Here is a 17,527-nt window from a genome sequence, read left to right on the forward strand (position 1 = left end):
ATCAGAGGAGTGGGATGATGTCACCAGGTCCTCGCATGACGTCACTACTCTAGAAGATGCCCACACACACACACGTGTTGTAAAAAAAATCCATAGAATGCAGAAGAAACTGAATATTTAAAAAAGGTATGAGGAGTTGAAAAAAGAAAAATGAGAGCAGACATGTTCTGAACGAGCTGAAAGTTTTTGATAGTTGCATTGTTGAAATTTGTTGAAATATGCAGACGGTGTTGGCGACCAAACCCCGAAAACGACGGATATTGTAATAATAATAAAAGGAATGAAAGAAGAAACTTAAAAGTAGAGATGTTGTGAAAGAGCTGAAGGTTTTCAGATTTGTTGGGAGAATAAAGCGACCGAAAACAGAATGAGAGCACGTCCCTCCACCAAGGCCCAACAGGCTCTTCACAAAACCACTTCGAAATTCATTAGATCCACATTGTTGTTTGGATCTGCAGCAATCTGCACACACTCAAAAAATATCAGTCCCCTGAATATGACAGATGTTTTTCCATCAAGAATTATTCCCTAAATCAGTGAAAAGATTAAAAAAAAACGCCCTGGATCCAAGTTTAACGAGTTCTTCCTTCCCTAGTTTTTGGGTATTCCTGCTAACTAAGAAATAAACACAGACAAAAGTAAACTCCATAGCAGAGGAAAGGAAAGCAGACATGACTTGAGCGAGCTGAAGGTTCTGTGGAAGTATGCAGGAGTTTGAATATTTCCAAAAAGCACGACGAGGTGAAAGAAGAAAGAGCTAAATTATAAGAAAACAGGAAAAGTATAGTGATGATCCCTCAAACTGCCACAGAGAAAAGACACATTATGCTGATATGAAAGTGCAAAGTGCAAAATTGCAGCTGTTCCTCCGCTTCAATAACAGACAAATCCCACAAGTGTAATAACATTTTACCCGAAGGTCGATTCAGTCGAGCTGAAATCATTTCCTTTGAGTGAGAAATCCACAGCCTGCAAATTGGGATGATCAGCACAGTAACTTTATTTAGAGACACACACAGCGACTGGTTCCACTTTTGTTCCTTTCTCGCAAATTCCGTGTCGATTCAGGCGTTATGGAATATTCTCATTTCTTCTGCACCGGAGCGTCGTCCCTCACCACCGGGAATGTTTCGATCTCCTGGATGATCCTCTTAGCGATAATGTCGTTGTTTCCTGACACCATCCTTCGAGACATCAAATCGAACGGCCCCCCTTCAAATAATCAAACAAAGCCTTTGTTAAAAGGATTATCAAAAAGATAAATCTACTTCTAACCACAGTGTGACGCATACACACCGTCCACATCCAGTAATACTCCTCCGGCCTCTTTGACTATGACGGCGCCGGCAGCAATGTCCCAGCAGTGGATCCCGATCTCGAAGAAGGCCTCCACCGCCCCCGACGCCACCAGACACATGTTGGTGGCAGCTGTCCCTGATCCGCGCAGCCTGTCGGGACAGATCAGCCAGAGATGAGTGAATCTGAATCGGCTACGGTGAACGACAAAGAGAGCGAGCTGCAACCGCCGGAGCAGCGAAGGACAGAAACCAAGGTTTAAGGTTCGTCGGGGTGACGGAGAAAACTGCTGTAAAGACTATCGTTGTATATCCAGAGAAGAAATGGACATGAAACCAACATGATAGAGATACTTCAGAGGACAAAAGCAGCGTTAGATCATCAAAACTGATTCACATTTACAGATCAGACACATGGAAACAGAAACGTCCATTTTAACTAGGTACCTTCAACAAGGAGGTTATGTTTTCACCCCGTCTGTTTGTTTGACAGCAGGATTACGCAAAAACTTTGGAGGAAGTATGGGACGTTTGCCGAGAAATTTGATCTGGTCAAAGTTTCTGATCCAGGAATGTTTTTTGTCACTTTATTTACCATTGCAAAATATTGCATTTATATAATTATTCATCTATTTCGCAGGGAATAAGCCCATTTAAGGGACTGACATCTCTGAGTGTGTGCAGTTTAGTGCAGACTGATGGAATGGAAGGCGACTGCGGGGCCTTCGGGGGGGCGCTCGCTCTGCTGACTGTCACTCTGCTTTGTTTAAGAGAATAAACTCTTTGATTAGCACTAATTCACACCAGAGACCGTTCAGAGTCACGTCTCTGCGTCACGTGGGTTCCTCCCACTGCCCCCACCACACGTCAGCAGGTCCTGTTTGTTTTCACTCCGATGGGAGAAGTGAACACGAGCAGATTACCACGACATTCTGTCGCCTCATTGTCGATGCAGTAAATATTGGAACCATTTTTCTCAAGATGCAAACGTTTCTTTTCTGTTGGTTCTTGATTCAGATTTCTGCGACGTCACGTTTCAACCAGATTTAGACTTAATACAATGAATGAACCCCCAAATCTTTTCTTAATAATACTTTTCCTACAGAAGAGACTGATGTGATTGTGCACAGTGTTCATGTCAGATATTAAATTGTGCAGTTTCACAGGAGTTACACTTTTCTATGGCTGATGCCTAAACGTCTTCCAGTCTGGTTTTGTCTCGTCCACAACGTGAGAGTTAGCGATGTGTGCGATGCGAGGCCACTCACCCGTGCACGGGGATGCAGAGGATCTTCCGCATGGTGGAGAAAATCTTGGTCACACTCTCCGGCCTCCTGTCGTATCCATGTTCAGAAATGATGATGGACTTTTTGATATCTGTGACAGACGCATGTCAAACCGTCAGCGAACGTGGTTTGGACACATCAGTTCTGGACATAAAGACATTACAAGCGTTACCTTTGACGTCAGACACCTGGATTAGCTCGTCGTTGCAGAAAGCTCCCTTCCCGTTCCTCGCCTTGTACATCTTGTCTTCCAAGCAGCTGTACACCACACCGAACTCCAACTAGAAAACACATCAGTTCATGTTTTACCTACGAGTTCACTACTTTTATTAACATGTGAAATGATCTGTTCTTATTCGTGACATACCTCCTTGTTGACAGCGAAGGCGATCGACACAGCCACAAACGGGAATCTGTGAATAAGCATCAGGGTTTGTTATTAAGTAGCTGCAAACAAGAGGATTAGTAAGTAAATTATTACAATATTTGGGAAGTTTTGTGCTTTGTTGATGAGATGAAGGGGAAACAAGCAGAACACGAGTTGTGCCTCCGTTTATATAGACGTACAGTATATTACGATCTTGATATTCACTCTTAAAAGTGAAATGCAACATCTTTCTGTAGAATAAAAGTTGATAAAACTCTGCTGGCGTAAAACCCCCAAAGACATTTGGCCACTATTTGGATTAAATTGTTAACAACCCAAAACACTACAGTTCAAAAAGTGAGAGGTAAAAGTTGTTAAACCTAATTGATGAATGAGCAGATACTCTACAACTCTCATCTTACCCATGTACGAAGTTTGTGGTTCCATCCACTGGGTCTATGATCCACGTGGGTTTGTCAGTTAAGACGCAAGGTTCGCCCTTCGCCACCGACTCCTCCCCGATGAAGCTGAAGGCACAGACGGACCAGAGGACCAATGAGCATGAGAGAAATGTTCAACAATAAAAAACATGCTGATTCATATCATGCATGTGTGTCTCACCAGTGTGTTCCTTCTCCAAATTCCTCCTTCAGGGACCCAATGATGATCTTCTCCACCCTTTCATCAGTTTTAGTGACAAGATCAACGGTGCAGCTTTTTGTCATCACTCGGATTTCACTGTCTCCAGCTTTTCTGATTTCCTAAAAAGAAACAGTGGATTGTTTTTATATTATTATTATTATCCAAATGTAAAATGTACATAAATCTGGATGGAAACAAACTTTCCAGATGCTCAGACTTACCGCTCCGGCTTTTCTCGCCACTTGAACAGCAAACTCAAATTCCCTCTGCCATGGTTCCCCCATTTTTCTTCTTCTTAGTTTAGGAGAGCTGCAAAAAAACAAAGTATCTGTCTTTAAAAAAATCATAAATATATAAAAGTGTAAACCTGTTGTGTGTCATTCATACAGAATGTAAGAGGAAGAAGCTCAAATTAGTGGCCTGTCAGTCATCGGCGGTGTTAACGCCCACAACCTGAGATTAACACACCTCTTACGAAACAATGAGTTATGTAACACTTCCCCTGCAGCGGCCGGCCGCCGCTCCTGCTTTGTACTAAATCACAACCACAGGCGTTGATCTTTTTAAAGTCAGAAACACTGACGGTGCAGAAGAAATGTGTGTTTAAACTGCAGTTAGTCATTTAGTCTTTGTCAACAGGCCTCGGAATTAAACATGAAGTGAGCATCTTTGTTTCTCACTGGAGGCTGCAGGTCCAATCTCTCAGTCCGTAACCTGAGAGGTAAAAACCCAGGGCAGCAGGAGAGCCAATATCACTGATGCTTATAATGAACTTACAGCAGAAGGTGCTAATTAACGGCCACTCACACGAGTTAATCAACAGTTTCATCACCTCCTCTGTGAGGTTTGGTAACTGGAGAGTGAGAGGAAACTGTTTGGAAAGGTTTCAGTGAGTGATGATAACTGACGGGGACCGAAAACATGATAATGGGACGAATACCGCAGCCTCACCCCCCATATCTGCAGGTTGGTGGTGTCTCAGTCTGGTTTTATGAAACTGAGCCAACAAACCACTTCTTTAAATGGTCACTTCACAGATTATTTATCATATTAAATAACACTCAGGACAAACCAGTTTCTCTCTGTATAGACGGCGTGAGTTCATCTGCAGCAGTGTTATTACTTCAGGACAAGACTCAGCCCCTGAAACTGCTGAACTCAAACTCTGTGCTTCACTGTCAATCTTCATACCGGTCATTTTATGATTTTAGATATCAATCTTGCGTTGTACAGTGAAATAATATTTATGAGTTTTTGGAGATAAATGAAAGATTTTTTTAAATTATATTATCTATTATATAATATATTCTATATTATGTACAGCTTAAATACACATCATCAATGCAAAGCTGAAAAGAGAGAAACTCACCTTCTAAAGTCGGGACGTGTCGTCAGATGCGGCTCCTTGATGCAAGTGCTTTTGAGAAACCTCACTTTTAAGTTGCCTCAATGTAAAGATGAGGAACCTGACAGAGAAAAAAAGCTGCTACGCCACGGTGGGAAAAGTACTAGCACCGCCCTCACACATTTCCCCACAGGAACAAAACATTCTGCCCTCCGCAGCCCGGCCTGCAATGACATGCAGCAATTTAAGATACGGTGTCGCACATGTGAGTGGAAAATTTCAGAGCATCTTCTTAATGCTTCTGCGATGACTTGGTTGAGGAGCTGTCTCGCGAGCACACGCCCTGTGCTGAAAACATCCAGTGGAATCAAAAACTGGGAAAGACGCGTCAGCCGTACACGCAGCAGATGACATGACCTGACATTAAAACGCTGAAACTTCCAGCCTTTCTGTGTCTGTGTCAGTTTACGTTGAGCTAAATCAGATTTCCTGAGGTGAAACTAAAACATTTTCTTTGTCTCGGAGAAAGCAAAGCGAACATTTGAGTTCCTGACTTTAGTTCTCACATGAGATTTGGCATGATGAACAAAGCTCCTGCCAGTTTTATATTTCCTGACAGTTCCACCGGTATTGAGCCTTCCCCTTATGTTCTGTTATTGTATTCCACTGGCGGAAAAGGCTTGGGAAAGAACAGGGTCCCCTGGTGAGCCGGTGTGGATTATGCCCATTCTCTCACCGTGCCGCCTAAAAGTTGGATCAAGTCTTGACAATAGCAATGAAAGAATATATCAGATCTGAAAGCATGTGGATCTCTATCTTAACTGCTTTCCTGCAGCAGGTATTGTTTTGTAACTTCGATGCAGCTACTCATTAAAAACACAGAACAAAGTGTACTTCAGTCTCTGATGCTGTACCCGGGCACAGAGTTTACAGAAGGGTTACAGTCTATAGTCAGAATCATTAAGATTTTATTTATTTATGGCTTAAAAAGTGATGATAATGTTTATATGTGCTCCATTTAAAAAAACAGTTACACAAACTGAAAAATAACAAGTTAAATAAACACAATTCCTCCTTTTAAGTTGAACAAATTCATTTTTGTGTTACCAATTTAAGTATTGTTTTTAACAAACTTGACAGAAGTACAAGTAACTGAAGAAATGATCATTACAACAGAATTACAGATAGTGTATTGGACTGATTCTTCCGTCTATGCGGCACAGACACGTCCAGACACAAAGTTTCTTCACAGCCGCACCTTGCATAACTCGTATTGTGTTGAAACACCCTGAGCCTGTCTGCTGTTGCACCAGTGAAATGTTTTAAGAATCGTTTCAGATCCTCTCCGTCACAGGCAGTTACCGTCACGTGGTAACAGTTTGGTTGGACGGCAATAAAACACGGCAGAAGACGTTGTCATCCTGTTACCTAATTCCCCTGGATTTGCTGAAGGATGCAGAGGCTGAAATAAAAGAAGGAGCTCTGTTGAATCGAACAGATCAGTGCGGGCGTCATGGAGGGGGAATTTGTTTTGTTTGACTTGGAGCAGCAGGAGAGCAGTTGTCACCCTGTTGTCCCGGCTGTGCACTAAATATAAGGAGCACTCTCAAATGTTGGGAGACAGACAGAGAGAAGTAATAGAACAAGCAAAACAAATACATCAGTGCTGCCGTCTCCCTGGCAGGGTCCATTATGAATAATTTATCCGGGGGATGATGGATGTTTTGGATGTTTGGTTCTCTGGAGTCGCAGCCGTGACTGAGGCCTGCCAAGAGACTGGAGCTGCTGAAGGTCGGCGGTGCCACCTCAAAGACGAGCAGGAGCAACAAGAGGCCACGGATACGCAGCCAGCGTTATCACAGTTCGTCCGAAGAGGAACATGAATGTCTGCACCAAATATCACGGCAATAGTTGTTGAGACCATCAATATCTGTCCGAACGTTCATGGCAAATCCTTTCAAATTTGACTGATTGAGCCACTAAAGTTTCCATCTGTAGATCCATGAAGCTGCTGTGGCTCTAATGAACCAAATTAATCATGAGGAATAGGTTATTAAAAGTTGGGCATTATATTAGATGTTGACTTTGAACTGCTGTGTTTCTTTAAATGTGCTTGACTGTGTGTAATTAGTGTCACATTCTATCTGTTGGATGCAATTTCTAGCAAAAGAACTACTTAAAAATGAATAATATAACAATGTAATGTAAATTTAAACAGAAAAAACCCAGAATTCCAGATTTTATGTGCGTTGAATGCAAAACGGTGGACGTATAAATATTTCTATTTATTATTTCTACCAATCCTCCAAAACACATGTTGACATATTTTACCACAAACAAGGGAAACTTGGTCCTGCAGGTGGCGATAAATAACAAATCAGTCACTAACATCCTCAGGATCCATCCTGTGAGGACCAAGAACGTTTAAACCAAATGTTGGGGCAACACATGTCCAATGAGACCGTTCACCAAAGAGCAGGAGAGGAAACCAGTAGGATTCATCCTCTGGGGACCAGACTTTGGACAAAAGTTGATGGAAATCCATCCAATGATCCCAAACACCGAAACCAACAGCACAGCTAAAAAATATACTGAAAGTTATGTGCAAGAAAATCGAGACCAAAGACTGAGAACATATGAAGACATATTGGGATATGAAACCAAAAATGAAATTGAAACTGAAAAAGAAAGTAGAGAATCTTAATGGAGGCCAAACAAAAGCTGTTCAGAAATATCTACAGAGCTGCACTCAAATCTCCGGGGGGTTATTGTGGGATGTAGCAGGAAAACACAGCCTTTGCCGGTTTTCAAAAGCACAATGTGCTGAGGGTTCGGTTCTTGGTGGCACCATCGAGTCTGTAAACAAGTAAAAAAAGAACATCAAGAAACAGAAGCATGTGAATGATGAAAAGATTTGCGGAGCAGCTGACGATATTAAAAAAGGTGGTGTTGACAGAGGAGGACTCGTCTTTCACTCGGCCGACTCCGGAAATCAATCCCAACGCTGGTGATTGCGTCTGAACCCCCTCTGCTGCAGACTAACATGGACCATTGATTTCTGCGGAGGGGGCAGCAACATACAAGAGCCTGGTTTGCTCAAGTAAAGTGTTTTAAAACCATTTGTTAGCCATCAGCAAACACGAGCCGCGAAGAAACAGAGAGCGCGGTCCGTGGAGAGCAGAACTCGCGGCGGATGGCAGCATCTGCAGCTCTGACTGAAAGGGCAGGGGAACTGCAGCAGAGATTTAACATGGTATAACGGCTGCGAATGCTTTTATCTACCACTAAATCACCACAGGAGCAGTCTGGGGCTGTTTTCTTCCTGGTGTTATATGGAGTGTCAGAGGCCTGTTTTCTGTTTATTTGGTTTCCCGTTTGTCGCAGGAGGCATTTCTCACTCCACAGTTTATCATTTTTCTAGGTCAAAGCGAATATGGACATTTATTTGTGTCTGGAACACTTGTCAGACGCCGGTATGAGGATGTCAATGAGACGTTTAGGAGCAGGATGAATGCAGGAGGGAGGGATTCCATTCTCTAAAAAGAGCCGTAGATTACATCAGGCTCGAGAACACGGGGAGTGAGTTTTATAGGAACATCTTCCAATAGAGAAGAAGTTATGACACAGAGGGAACTGAGTTAACGTGCGAGATTCCTTTTCCGCACCAATGTTCATACTCAGGCTTTAGTTATGTTGTCGGTTATTGTCCTCAACCGACTGTTACAGCTAACATGTGCATGCATGCTGACACCCGTCTCTGCAGGGCTTTAATAAGAATTCATCCATTTACGTGTGGCGTGTTAAAGAAAAGCAGGGAACAAGCAGGATATATACAAAAAGTACCTTTTTTTATTTGCTGCTATCTTTAAATTCACCTTTAAAAACAACTTAGAACATACTGATCAGATTATTAAGAACACCACCAGTGCATTTCTGTTTGGACGTGATAGAGAAGCAGTTCTACAGTATATACACACAATGTTTCTTACATGAGCTATAGTGCAAACTCCTGATGGCAATAAAATTAAAGAGTATAATCACTATGACACAATCTATAAACACATACAAAAATGTATTTATGAAGTTCCTTGCTTGTTGCCTCCTTTATATAACTAAGTACAAATAATAAATAGGTGATTACAAACATGAGTGTCCCAATAGAACAGACTATTAATCTGTGATATCTGTGATTTAAAACAGGAGTCGAAAGAAGAATGAAACCCTTGTCTTCAGAGGTAAGTTCATCGTTTTGGTTCTTAAGGTAGAGACAGAATCCTGACCTGATAAATACAACACAGCTAATGAGAGTGTTGAAGTTTACTACTGGTCCGCGTCGTCCCGGCCAACTTGGAACTCTGTGATCTCCTTCACGAGGCGCTCTGCTATCGCCCTGCTGCTCGCCACGATCAGCCTCCGAGACATCAGGTCAAACGGTCCACCTGGTGAGGAGAGAAAATGACAGTAAGTGAGGATGACAAGTTTGTGCAGCATTCATGTTTTATTGGTAATAACCTGAATAAACCACCACAAGACTTTTTTCATTTCAAAATGACTAAGTTTGGGGTTTAAACTTTTGGTTGAAATAAAACAAGGAACGATTCAACACTTTTAATTGGAATTTGTCTTGATGAGGAGCATCACCCAATCACAGACAAGAAAAAAATAGACACGTAATATACATCATAGAGTATGAAACACATAAATAAAGTCCTGTGCCCTTAAGAGAATGGAAAAATAAATGTTAAAATAATTAGCTTTTGAGCTGAAACTTGTTTCCCTGAGTTCTTGCTCCCTGGTGGAATAAAACTCAGTTTTCTAGTATTCCATTGTTTACTTTGGAGGTTTTATATATTTAAAACTAGAATCTGAAAAATCTTTTGTTTCAGCTCAGTCAAAGACGATAAGAGCCAACAGGGTTTGTGCAGAGTTCACCAAGTTAAACTTAAGACTTTTTAAAACCTTTTCAATACCAGTTTAATGCCCGTTTCATGATCGACTTGACCAAAGTATGAAAGTATTGTATGATAGAAAACCAATACTAGTATTTTAGTTAACAAGTGTGTAATGGCAGCACACAAGAACATTTAAAAGAAATTAATAACAAGGGCAGCAGGCAGGGGATAAAATAATAATAATAAAAATATAATCTGACTTTTGAAGGTCTTTTTTTTTTTAAATAGAAAATACAAACCCACTGTTATTTGGATGCACTGACAAGTTATCGACTGTCTTTGTAATGTGAGGGCAATTATATTATTTTGTGCAAAGTCAAAGTGAATTCACGTTATTTGTGAATAATATAATTGTCGAATTAAACAATATTAATCATAGTGTCGACAGTTCAGCGTCTACTGTGCTGAATGAAGTTTCCATGCAAGCAGAAAATATTCAATCTGAGACGCTTGTCTGTATAGAAGCAGATTTCATGAGGTCACAGTCAGTCTCTCATTTTTGAATTTCTTAATAAACTGAATCAGAGTTTGTGAAGAGGAGCTCTGAGCTTCACTTTACTGTCAATTAACTTGAGTGTGAGAGGGGGTAGGGACACAGCTCGTTCACCTCACATCAACCCTCTGACATGAAAGTTGGTCGGAATCTGAGATTTCTACCACACCATCTATCTTCCCTCTATTATTGTACATTTTGAATACAAAGAGAAGATTGTCTTGGCAGGAAGCGAGGGGCGTGGCCACTCTGTCATCACGATGTTTCTGTCTTTGACTCTCAAATGTTCATGAGCAGAGAACAACACAGATTTCTTAGCTTTGTGAATCTCAGGGCAGCTGTTACATCAGGGGCACTGTTGCTCAAAATGAACATCACATTTCTCAAGTCCTTCTGCTTCCGATCTAAAGCAACACTTTGCAACGTTTACTGAGCAACAGCGCCCTCTGTGGTCACACGTGGTGTTTATTTCTGATAGGGCACCATGTCCAAGCGATGAAGTGGTTTTCATGTACAGAAATGGTGGATATAACCCATGATCCCCGGCTTCCTCAACCAGAAGAGCTGCTTCTCTAACGAATCCACCAAACTCTGTTCAGAATTCTTCACATTTTAAAAGTTTCCTGCTGAATATTGGAGATAAACGCTGGTTTTCAATTACTTCTGAGTCTATTTAACTGATCTACGGTTCAGCTTTACTCTTCAACTTGTTGGACTCAGAGGAGTTCGTACCTGCTCCCCAAATTTACTGAGAGGAAGAACAGAAGAGGAAACATTCTCCATATTCCAAGTCACGGAACAATCAAACTCGTTTTCAAACTGATATATATATATATATGTATGAGGTAAAAAGTTGCATAGGGTTGCTTTAAAGTAGCAGTAGCTGCCCTCACCTCCTGTCTGACTGTGCCTCTAAGGCATTTGTGAGCGGAAAAAGGGATAAAAATCAATAAAGAGAATTGGTAAGAATGAATAATTCATAAAAGCTGCAGGTGTTTTTTTCTACAAGCTTTTTCACCCTGCCACCCATCATCATTTCATCCAGTGACTCAGCGGCCTTGAGTTTAGCAGGGGCGGAGTTTGAAGAGCTCACATTCTCTCAGTGACTCACCTGAGATGTCCATGATCACTCCTCCAGCCTCGGTGACCACCGCCGCCCCTCCGGCCATGTCCCAGCAGTGGATGCCCATGTGGTAGTAAGCGTCAGCCGAGCCACACGCCACCAAACACATGTTGACAGCTGCGCTGCCCGGGGAACGAATTCTGTGGATGGAAATGGGATGTTTGCTCTGCAGTGGACAGCACGTGGATTTCCAGGTGGGTTGGTGGAAGTCGAGTGTGTTCTTGGTGATGTTTAATGTTAGAATCTTTCTGGCTTTCATGAAATCAAACTGTTTTTTGTGATGGCAATCAAGGTTAGTATTTAAAAAGCATTTTAGATCGCCTGTATTTGGTGATGGCAGCAGACAGGAAATATGGGCTCTGACAGAGGGGCACGACATGCAACAATGGTTCACTGGCCAGGAATTGAACATGGACACTGGAGCCATCTGGTATTTCCTGTGTTGGACTCAAACAGGGATTCACAGGAAATGATGCGTGCATGTTAACCAGCGTTTGTGTTTTTGTCTCATTGAGAGGAACCTGTTATGTTTACTCTCACTCTCCTAAATTCATGTCAGAGAGTTAAATAACTACAAACACAAAGGAGCAGAAGGGCGCTTGGAGAGTGAATACCTCAGCCAAGGCTAAAGCCCTCTCTCGCCATGTTAAAGAGTCAAAACAAATTCCTGGATCCGCCTGTTTAACCAGTTCCACTCAGTAAATTTCATGGAAATCAGCTTTTTGCACAACACTGATAACAGACAGACCGAAATGAAAACATAAGGCGGAGGTAAATGTTTCATTCTGCTGCTGCTTCACATTAAAAGAAGTCAAGGCACGAGGTAATCTTTTATTGTACTAAGTAACTGCAACTATTAGCAAATGAGTAAGTACTAAGATGTTGGTGACATATTTACCCGTGTACAGGGATGGAGAGGATGGTCCTGACGTTGGCCAGCATGGTTTTGAATTTCTCGGGATCGCTCTTGAAGCCCATTTCTGTCAGTACCAGAGACTGTTTAATATCTGGGAGGGAAAACAGAATAAAATATTAGCTTGTGGAAAGAAAAAACAAAAATGAAAAAGAGACAAAAATCCCAGTGTGTGATGTGGAAATAAAGCCTCTGAGATTTGAGCTGTTAGTAGAAGTACAAACTCTTCCTGTGATTTTGCCTCCACCTGGTGGATTTTTTACAAACTGCAGCATCAGAGCATGAATCAATATTTACCTTCTTGTCCAGACACTTTGATTGGTTCCCCGTTGCAAAACGCTCCTTTTCCTTTCCTTGCCGTGTACATCTTGTCCTCGATGCAGCTGTAGACAATACCGAACTCTATCTGAAGGAAACAGCAGTGATTAATGTAGTGTGGGAGGACCGCTAATAATAGAACAGCCGTTTAAATAGAGGACACCACTGTGCCGGCGCTACAGTGTCTTTTCCATGTGATTCACAAACGAAGAGCTCCTACCTCTTTCTTCACAGTGAAGCCTATTGATACAGACACAAATGGGAACCTGCACAAAAGAAATGTACAATATCAAACATCAGTTTAATGAACTCCCTTTAGGTTAAAGCTCAGAGGAATCACTTTCTATCAGCGGCTCAGTTTCATCTACGTTGTCTAATTATCCCAGACAGGGAGGACAATCCTAGAGAGAACCTAATTAAAAGATAAAAATAGTTAAGCAGCAACAAAGATAAAAAACACTTCAGAGCAGGATCAGTATTGAGTTTCTCAGTGGTTCGTTTTCATGGTATTTAAGCACAGGCAGTGGTACCTGTGAACAAAGTTGGTGGTACCATCAATGGGGTCAATGATCCAAGTGGGATTGTCAGTCAGAACACTTGGTGCTCCTGCCGCTACGGACTCCTCACCTATAAAGCTTTAAAATCACAACAAACAGAAAGGAAACAAAGATTTCAGTCATTTCACAACAAATTAATCAAACTAATGATAATGTCGACCAACTGTATCTATGACCTGACATTAAAGTTTGTCCTGATGTGTCTCCTGTGATGTGTTGTAATCAGATTTCACTTCCCTGCTCTACATAAATAATTATGTACGTCGTTTCTGTAATATGTGAGATTACTTTAAAAACAAGCCGTAGCCAAGCAGCAGCAACCAAGGACGTCACTGAGGTCATGAATTCAGTATTTTTATGTCACTTTGGGGCATTTGAATTTCCTGGGGGATAGTTTACAACCTGCAATTACACTAAGTGCACATTGAGTATTTAAGACTACAAAAATAAATCAACAAGTAAATATAAGACCCAGAATCTTTACACCAGTCTTTACTCCTGGAAGCATTTGTGTAGCTTAAATTGCTTCATATTTAAAATCAACAGTTAACTGATGAATAAAACACAAATTATTACATTTTATATTTAGTATGTTATTATTTCTGTTTACTTGTTTGTTTAATCTACATGGTGTTTGTCTTATGACATCAGAATGTGTGATGCTGGATGAATTAGTAACAGGACCAAGCATGAAGTTGCCCAACAATACATCCACATGATAGAAAACTATAATTCAGATTGCAAAACAAGAGAAATTAGTAAATTAAATATTTAATAAATACATGAAACAGCTGGTCTGTGGTGAATTCTGGGCTTTTCCATTAATGACCAACAGTACATTCAATAACGGGATGTAGTACTTCTCCCTGTCGAGTCACGTACCTGTGTGTGGGGTACTTTTCCTTGATGGAGGATATAATAAACTGCTCCACTTTCTGGTCCGTTTCAGTCACCAGGTCAGTTGGTGAGCTCTTCTGCATGACGGCTATGTCCTTTTCCAGCGCCTCACGGATCATCTGGCAGGAGACACGACAACGAACACAATCAGCAGGGGGATTATTCTTTCGCATGACTGCCTACATCTGCCGTTACATGTTCTTCAGACGGAGAAGGACAGATGTAAAGCTCCAAAGCCCAAGTGGATACAATCAATAAGTTGACTGTATTCAAAAAACACAAGTCCCAAAAGTTGCATTAGTTGTTCTGAAAACAAATAATAATTTTTGATCCTGTACATGAATGCACCACCCTATCATTGTGACTGTTAGTTAGGGTTAGAAATACAAAATAGATTGACAACACAGAAGGAAAATCATCTTTAAAGCTGTTGTTGGTAGAGCCCGACCGATAAGGGGCTGATTCTGGTACCGGTATTAGGGAGTAAAAAACTTCTAATACCGATACACTGGGCAGTTACGACTAAGAAATGTAATTGAGGCTTGATACTTGACAGTTTAACCATGAACGTCATTACAAATAACTATAAATGAAAAGAAAACAAATATAAAGACATAAACATAAATGCACATATCTTTGCATTGTTGATTCTGTAAAATGAAAGCTTTCACATTGGCAAACTAAGGCAGATACCAATATGTCTGTGAAAGGCTCACATCAGCCAAGGGCTCAACTGTGGCTCAGGAGGTCGAACCACTAACCAGAAGGTCAGTGGTTCGATCCCCAGCTCCTCTTGGTAACCTCCTTCTCTACCGACATACAATGCTTTCTCTGTGGTCAAAGAGCTATGAGAACAAATCCCAGCATCCCCAGTTTGTGATGAACATGACCCCAAACTGGGAAATGATTAACAAGATGAACTTCCTTTGCAGACACTAACGTTGGGGACGTTGTTGTGCAGGATGCTGTGTGTGGATGAATGGGACTAGATACTGGTTTCATTGAGGTTTCTCTCTGCTAAAGGAGATCGTGAATAGAAGGAGGACACACGAGGAGACACAAGGAGACACGAGGAGACACGAGGATCAATGAATGAACCTGGCTGATGCTCCAGGTCATGTGAGGGGGAACTAAGTCTCTTCAGCAGAGCCTCTCACCTGCCCTGCCTTCTTGGTGACCTCCACGCAGTGATCCATACACTCCTGCCACGGGTCGCTCATGTTGATGCGGACGAGGAGCAGCGATGTTCACGCACAGAAACCTGGAGACACGAGACAAACACTTGAAACTCACAGTAAACACGTGGCTCGGTTATGAGTTGTAATACAAACGCGAGCAAAGCACAGAGTGATCAGGAAGTTAGCTACATTAGCTCCCTTATGCTAACTAGCTTTCCAAGAGAAGACGCGGATATGAACGGACCCGGAGCGTAAAGACAACCCGCGGCTACAACCGTGAAAGTAAAGGTTTATTCAAGCTTCTTGTTAATGTCACTTATTTAAAGTTGTAACAAGTTATAATACAGAAGAACTGAGCTACATGCTAACGTACCTAGCTCCAGACAAGCTAACTGCTCAATGTTGACGTTAGACAGCTCGGGGGTGGAGCTAAAGGTGACGCTCGCTCTCATTGGTCAAGCGCTGTCATGTGATGGGAAGTCACGGCTCTGATTGGCTGGAGCGCTGTCATAGACTTTGCATGATCACTAAGTTTTAAAAAGAAGAAAGAAAACAAGTTACTGGATAATTTCTTATTATTTTTAATATAATAATAGTAACAGATAGATGATAGATAGATAGATAGATAGATATAGATTGATAGATTGATTGATTGATTGATTGATTGATTGATTGACAGTCTGGACAGGATCCAGTGTAGTCAAGTCAAAGTCAAGGCCCCTGAAAACAACATGTGACATATGACACATTTTTCTCCCATTAAGTTTGAACTGATGACTTCTCCCTCTTCACTGTCACATCATACTAAATAGTCAGGGGTCTTACTGCTCCTAACAGAAAACATGGTGATTCAAGTGCTATGACATCTTTGAAAACTAGAATAAATTCTGCACTCCGGTGTGAAAACTGTTTTAACAGGCAGGAAATGGCTGGAAGGAAGTAGAGCTTCAATATTAAAGTCAAGCTTCCCTTAACTTATGTTACTTATGCATAAACTTCCCCTGATGGCAGAAAGTTGGCTCTGCACACACACAGAGAACATTATAAGGAAGCTATTATTATAAGACAGCTTATATAAGCATCATTTAGTTTGTCAATAGGGCATTTAGGAACACTGCATGTGGAATAAATGGGTTTAAATCCGCTGTCTTCAGCTCCTCCTTACTTATGTTCCACAGTCTTTTCTTTCATTTGCTTTTTTTGCTACTTAAACTCAGAGAATTTGTCCGTCAATAAACTCTCGCAGCTCGAGGGGGGGAGAGAGACTCAATTAGCTTTAAAAGCACCAGGTTTTATCTCATCCATTTACTGTATCAGACGGCCTTTATCTCACAAAGAGGAGGCAGAAACTCAAAATTAATTTCCTTGGGCGGTTAATGAGATGTCTGGCAAGTTTGGTGATTAATAAATCTAATTGCTCTGAACGAGAGCAGTGGGTTTTGTGTTTTATGGTTGAAGATAAGACAGCGTTATCAGAATCACTCTCAGCCTGTCAGATGAGCAGTTCTCTGTGTATTTGTAGAAAAACTGTGTTAGTTAAGATTATCTATATGGTCGATCCTGGATTTCCTTAAACACTCTTCTACTTAATTCATATATTCAAATAAAAGTGAATTTGACAAAGTGTGAAGTTAATCCCTGTAGGAATGAAGAAAGGTCACTTATCTACTCTAGTGGGAATCAGATGAGAAATGTTATTCACCCTTTCCGTCATGGGAATCCCTCAAAAATCCCGAAGATCAAAAAAAAAATTGTGTCGGGACATTTTCTGGACGTTTGTCTGTCACGCACGAAGCAGCTTACGTCACCTGGTTTGACAGTTTATTGCATCAAGCGTCATTGGCAAATTGGAGATATTATTAAAACAGAAGAGGTTGGTCATGAAATGTGCCATTTCCTCATTTGTTTTATCACAACACCGCAAAAGTAGTTCCATAGCAACGTGGGTACAAGACTGAGTGTGGGCGGAACACGTGTGGTGTTTGTGTAATCAAACTTAGAGCAGGCTAACATCTGCTAATTAGCAGTAAATAAAAAACCGTCAACAGCTGCCAAGATGTTTCACCCTCAATCACAAACTTAAACCTCACGGTGGCGCTAGAAGAGAGGGCAGTGGAATGTCACAGGGGAACATGATTGAATTTCTTGGTAATGCATTTCA

At 41.4% G+C, this 17,527-nt stretch overlaps 2 protein-coding genes across 2 annotated transcripts; both read right to left on the reverse strand.

Annotated features, from left to right (window-relative positions):
• Positions 1-980: 980 nt before the first annotated feature.
• Positions 981-5,195, reverse strand: LOC118098757 (inositol monophosphatase 1). Its single transcript, XM_035142864.1, has 9 exons — positions 4,960-5,195; positions 3,812-3,899; positions 3,570-3,709; positions 3,371-3,475; positions 2,949-2,994; positions 2,754-2,862; positions 2,564-2,672; positions 1,297-1,448; positions 981-1,212 (listed from the first exon to the last, which is right to left on the reverse strand). Exons 2-9 carry the CDS (start codon positions 3,872-3,874, stop codon positions 1,085-1,087), a joined length of 852 nt encoding a protein of 283 aa, XP_034998755.1. The 5' UTR covers positions 3,875-3,899; positions 4,960-5,195; the 3' UTR covers positions 981-1,084.
• A 3,566-nt stretch (positions 5,196-8,761) lies between these two features.
• Positions 8,762-15,884, reverse strand: impa2 (inositol monophosphatase 2). The gene is made up of 9 exons (XM_035142866.2): positions 15,740-15,884; positions 15,346-15,449; positions 14,174-14,307; positions 13,265-13,369; positions 12,955-13,000; positions 12,714-12,822; positions 12,402-12,510; positions 11,492-11,643; positions 8,762-9,374 (listed from the first exon to the last, which is right to left on the reverse strand). Exons 2-9 carry the CDS (start codon positions 15,406-15,408, stop codon positions 9,256-9,258), a joined length of 837 nt encoding a protein of 278 aa, XP_034998757.1. The 5' UTR covers positions 15,409-15,449; positions 15,740-15,884; the 3' UTR covers positions 8,762-9,255.
• Between the last annotated feature and the right edge of the window lie 1,643 nt (positions 15,885-17,527).

Source organism: Hippoglossus stenolepis, chromosome 19 (genome assembly GCF_022539355.2).
Source record: "Hippoglossus stenolepis isolate QCI-W04-F060 chromosome 19, HSTE1.2, whole genome shotgun sequence".
NCBI lineage: Eukaryota > Metazoa > Chordata > Actinopteri > Pleuronectiformes > Pleuronectidae > Hippoglossus > Hippoglossus stenolepis.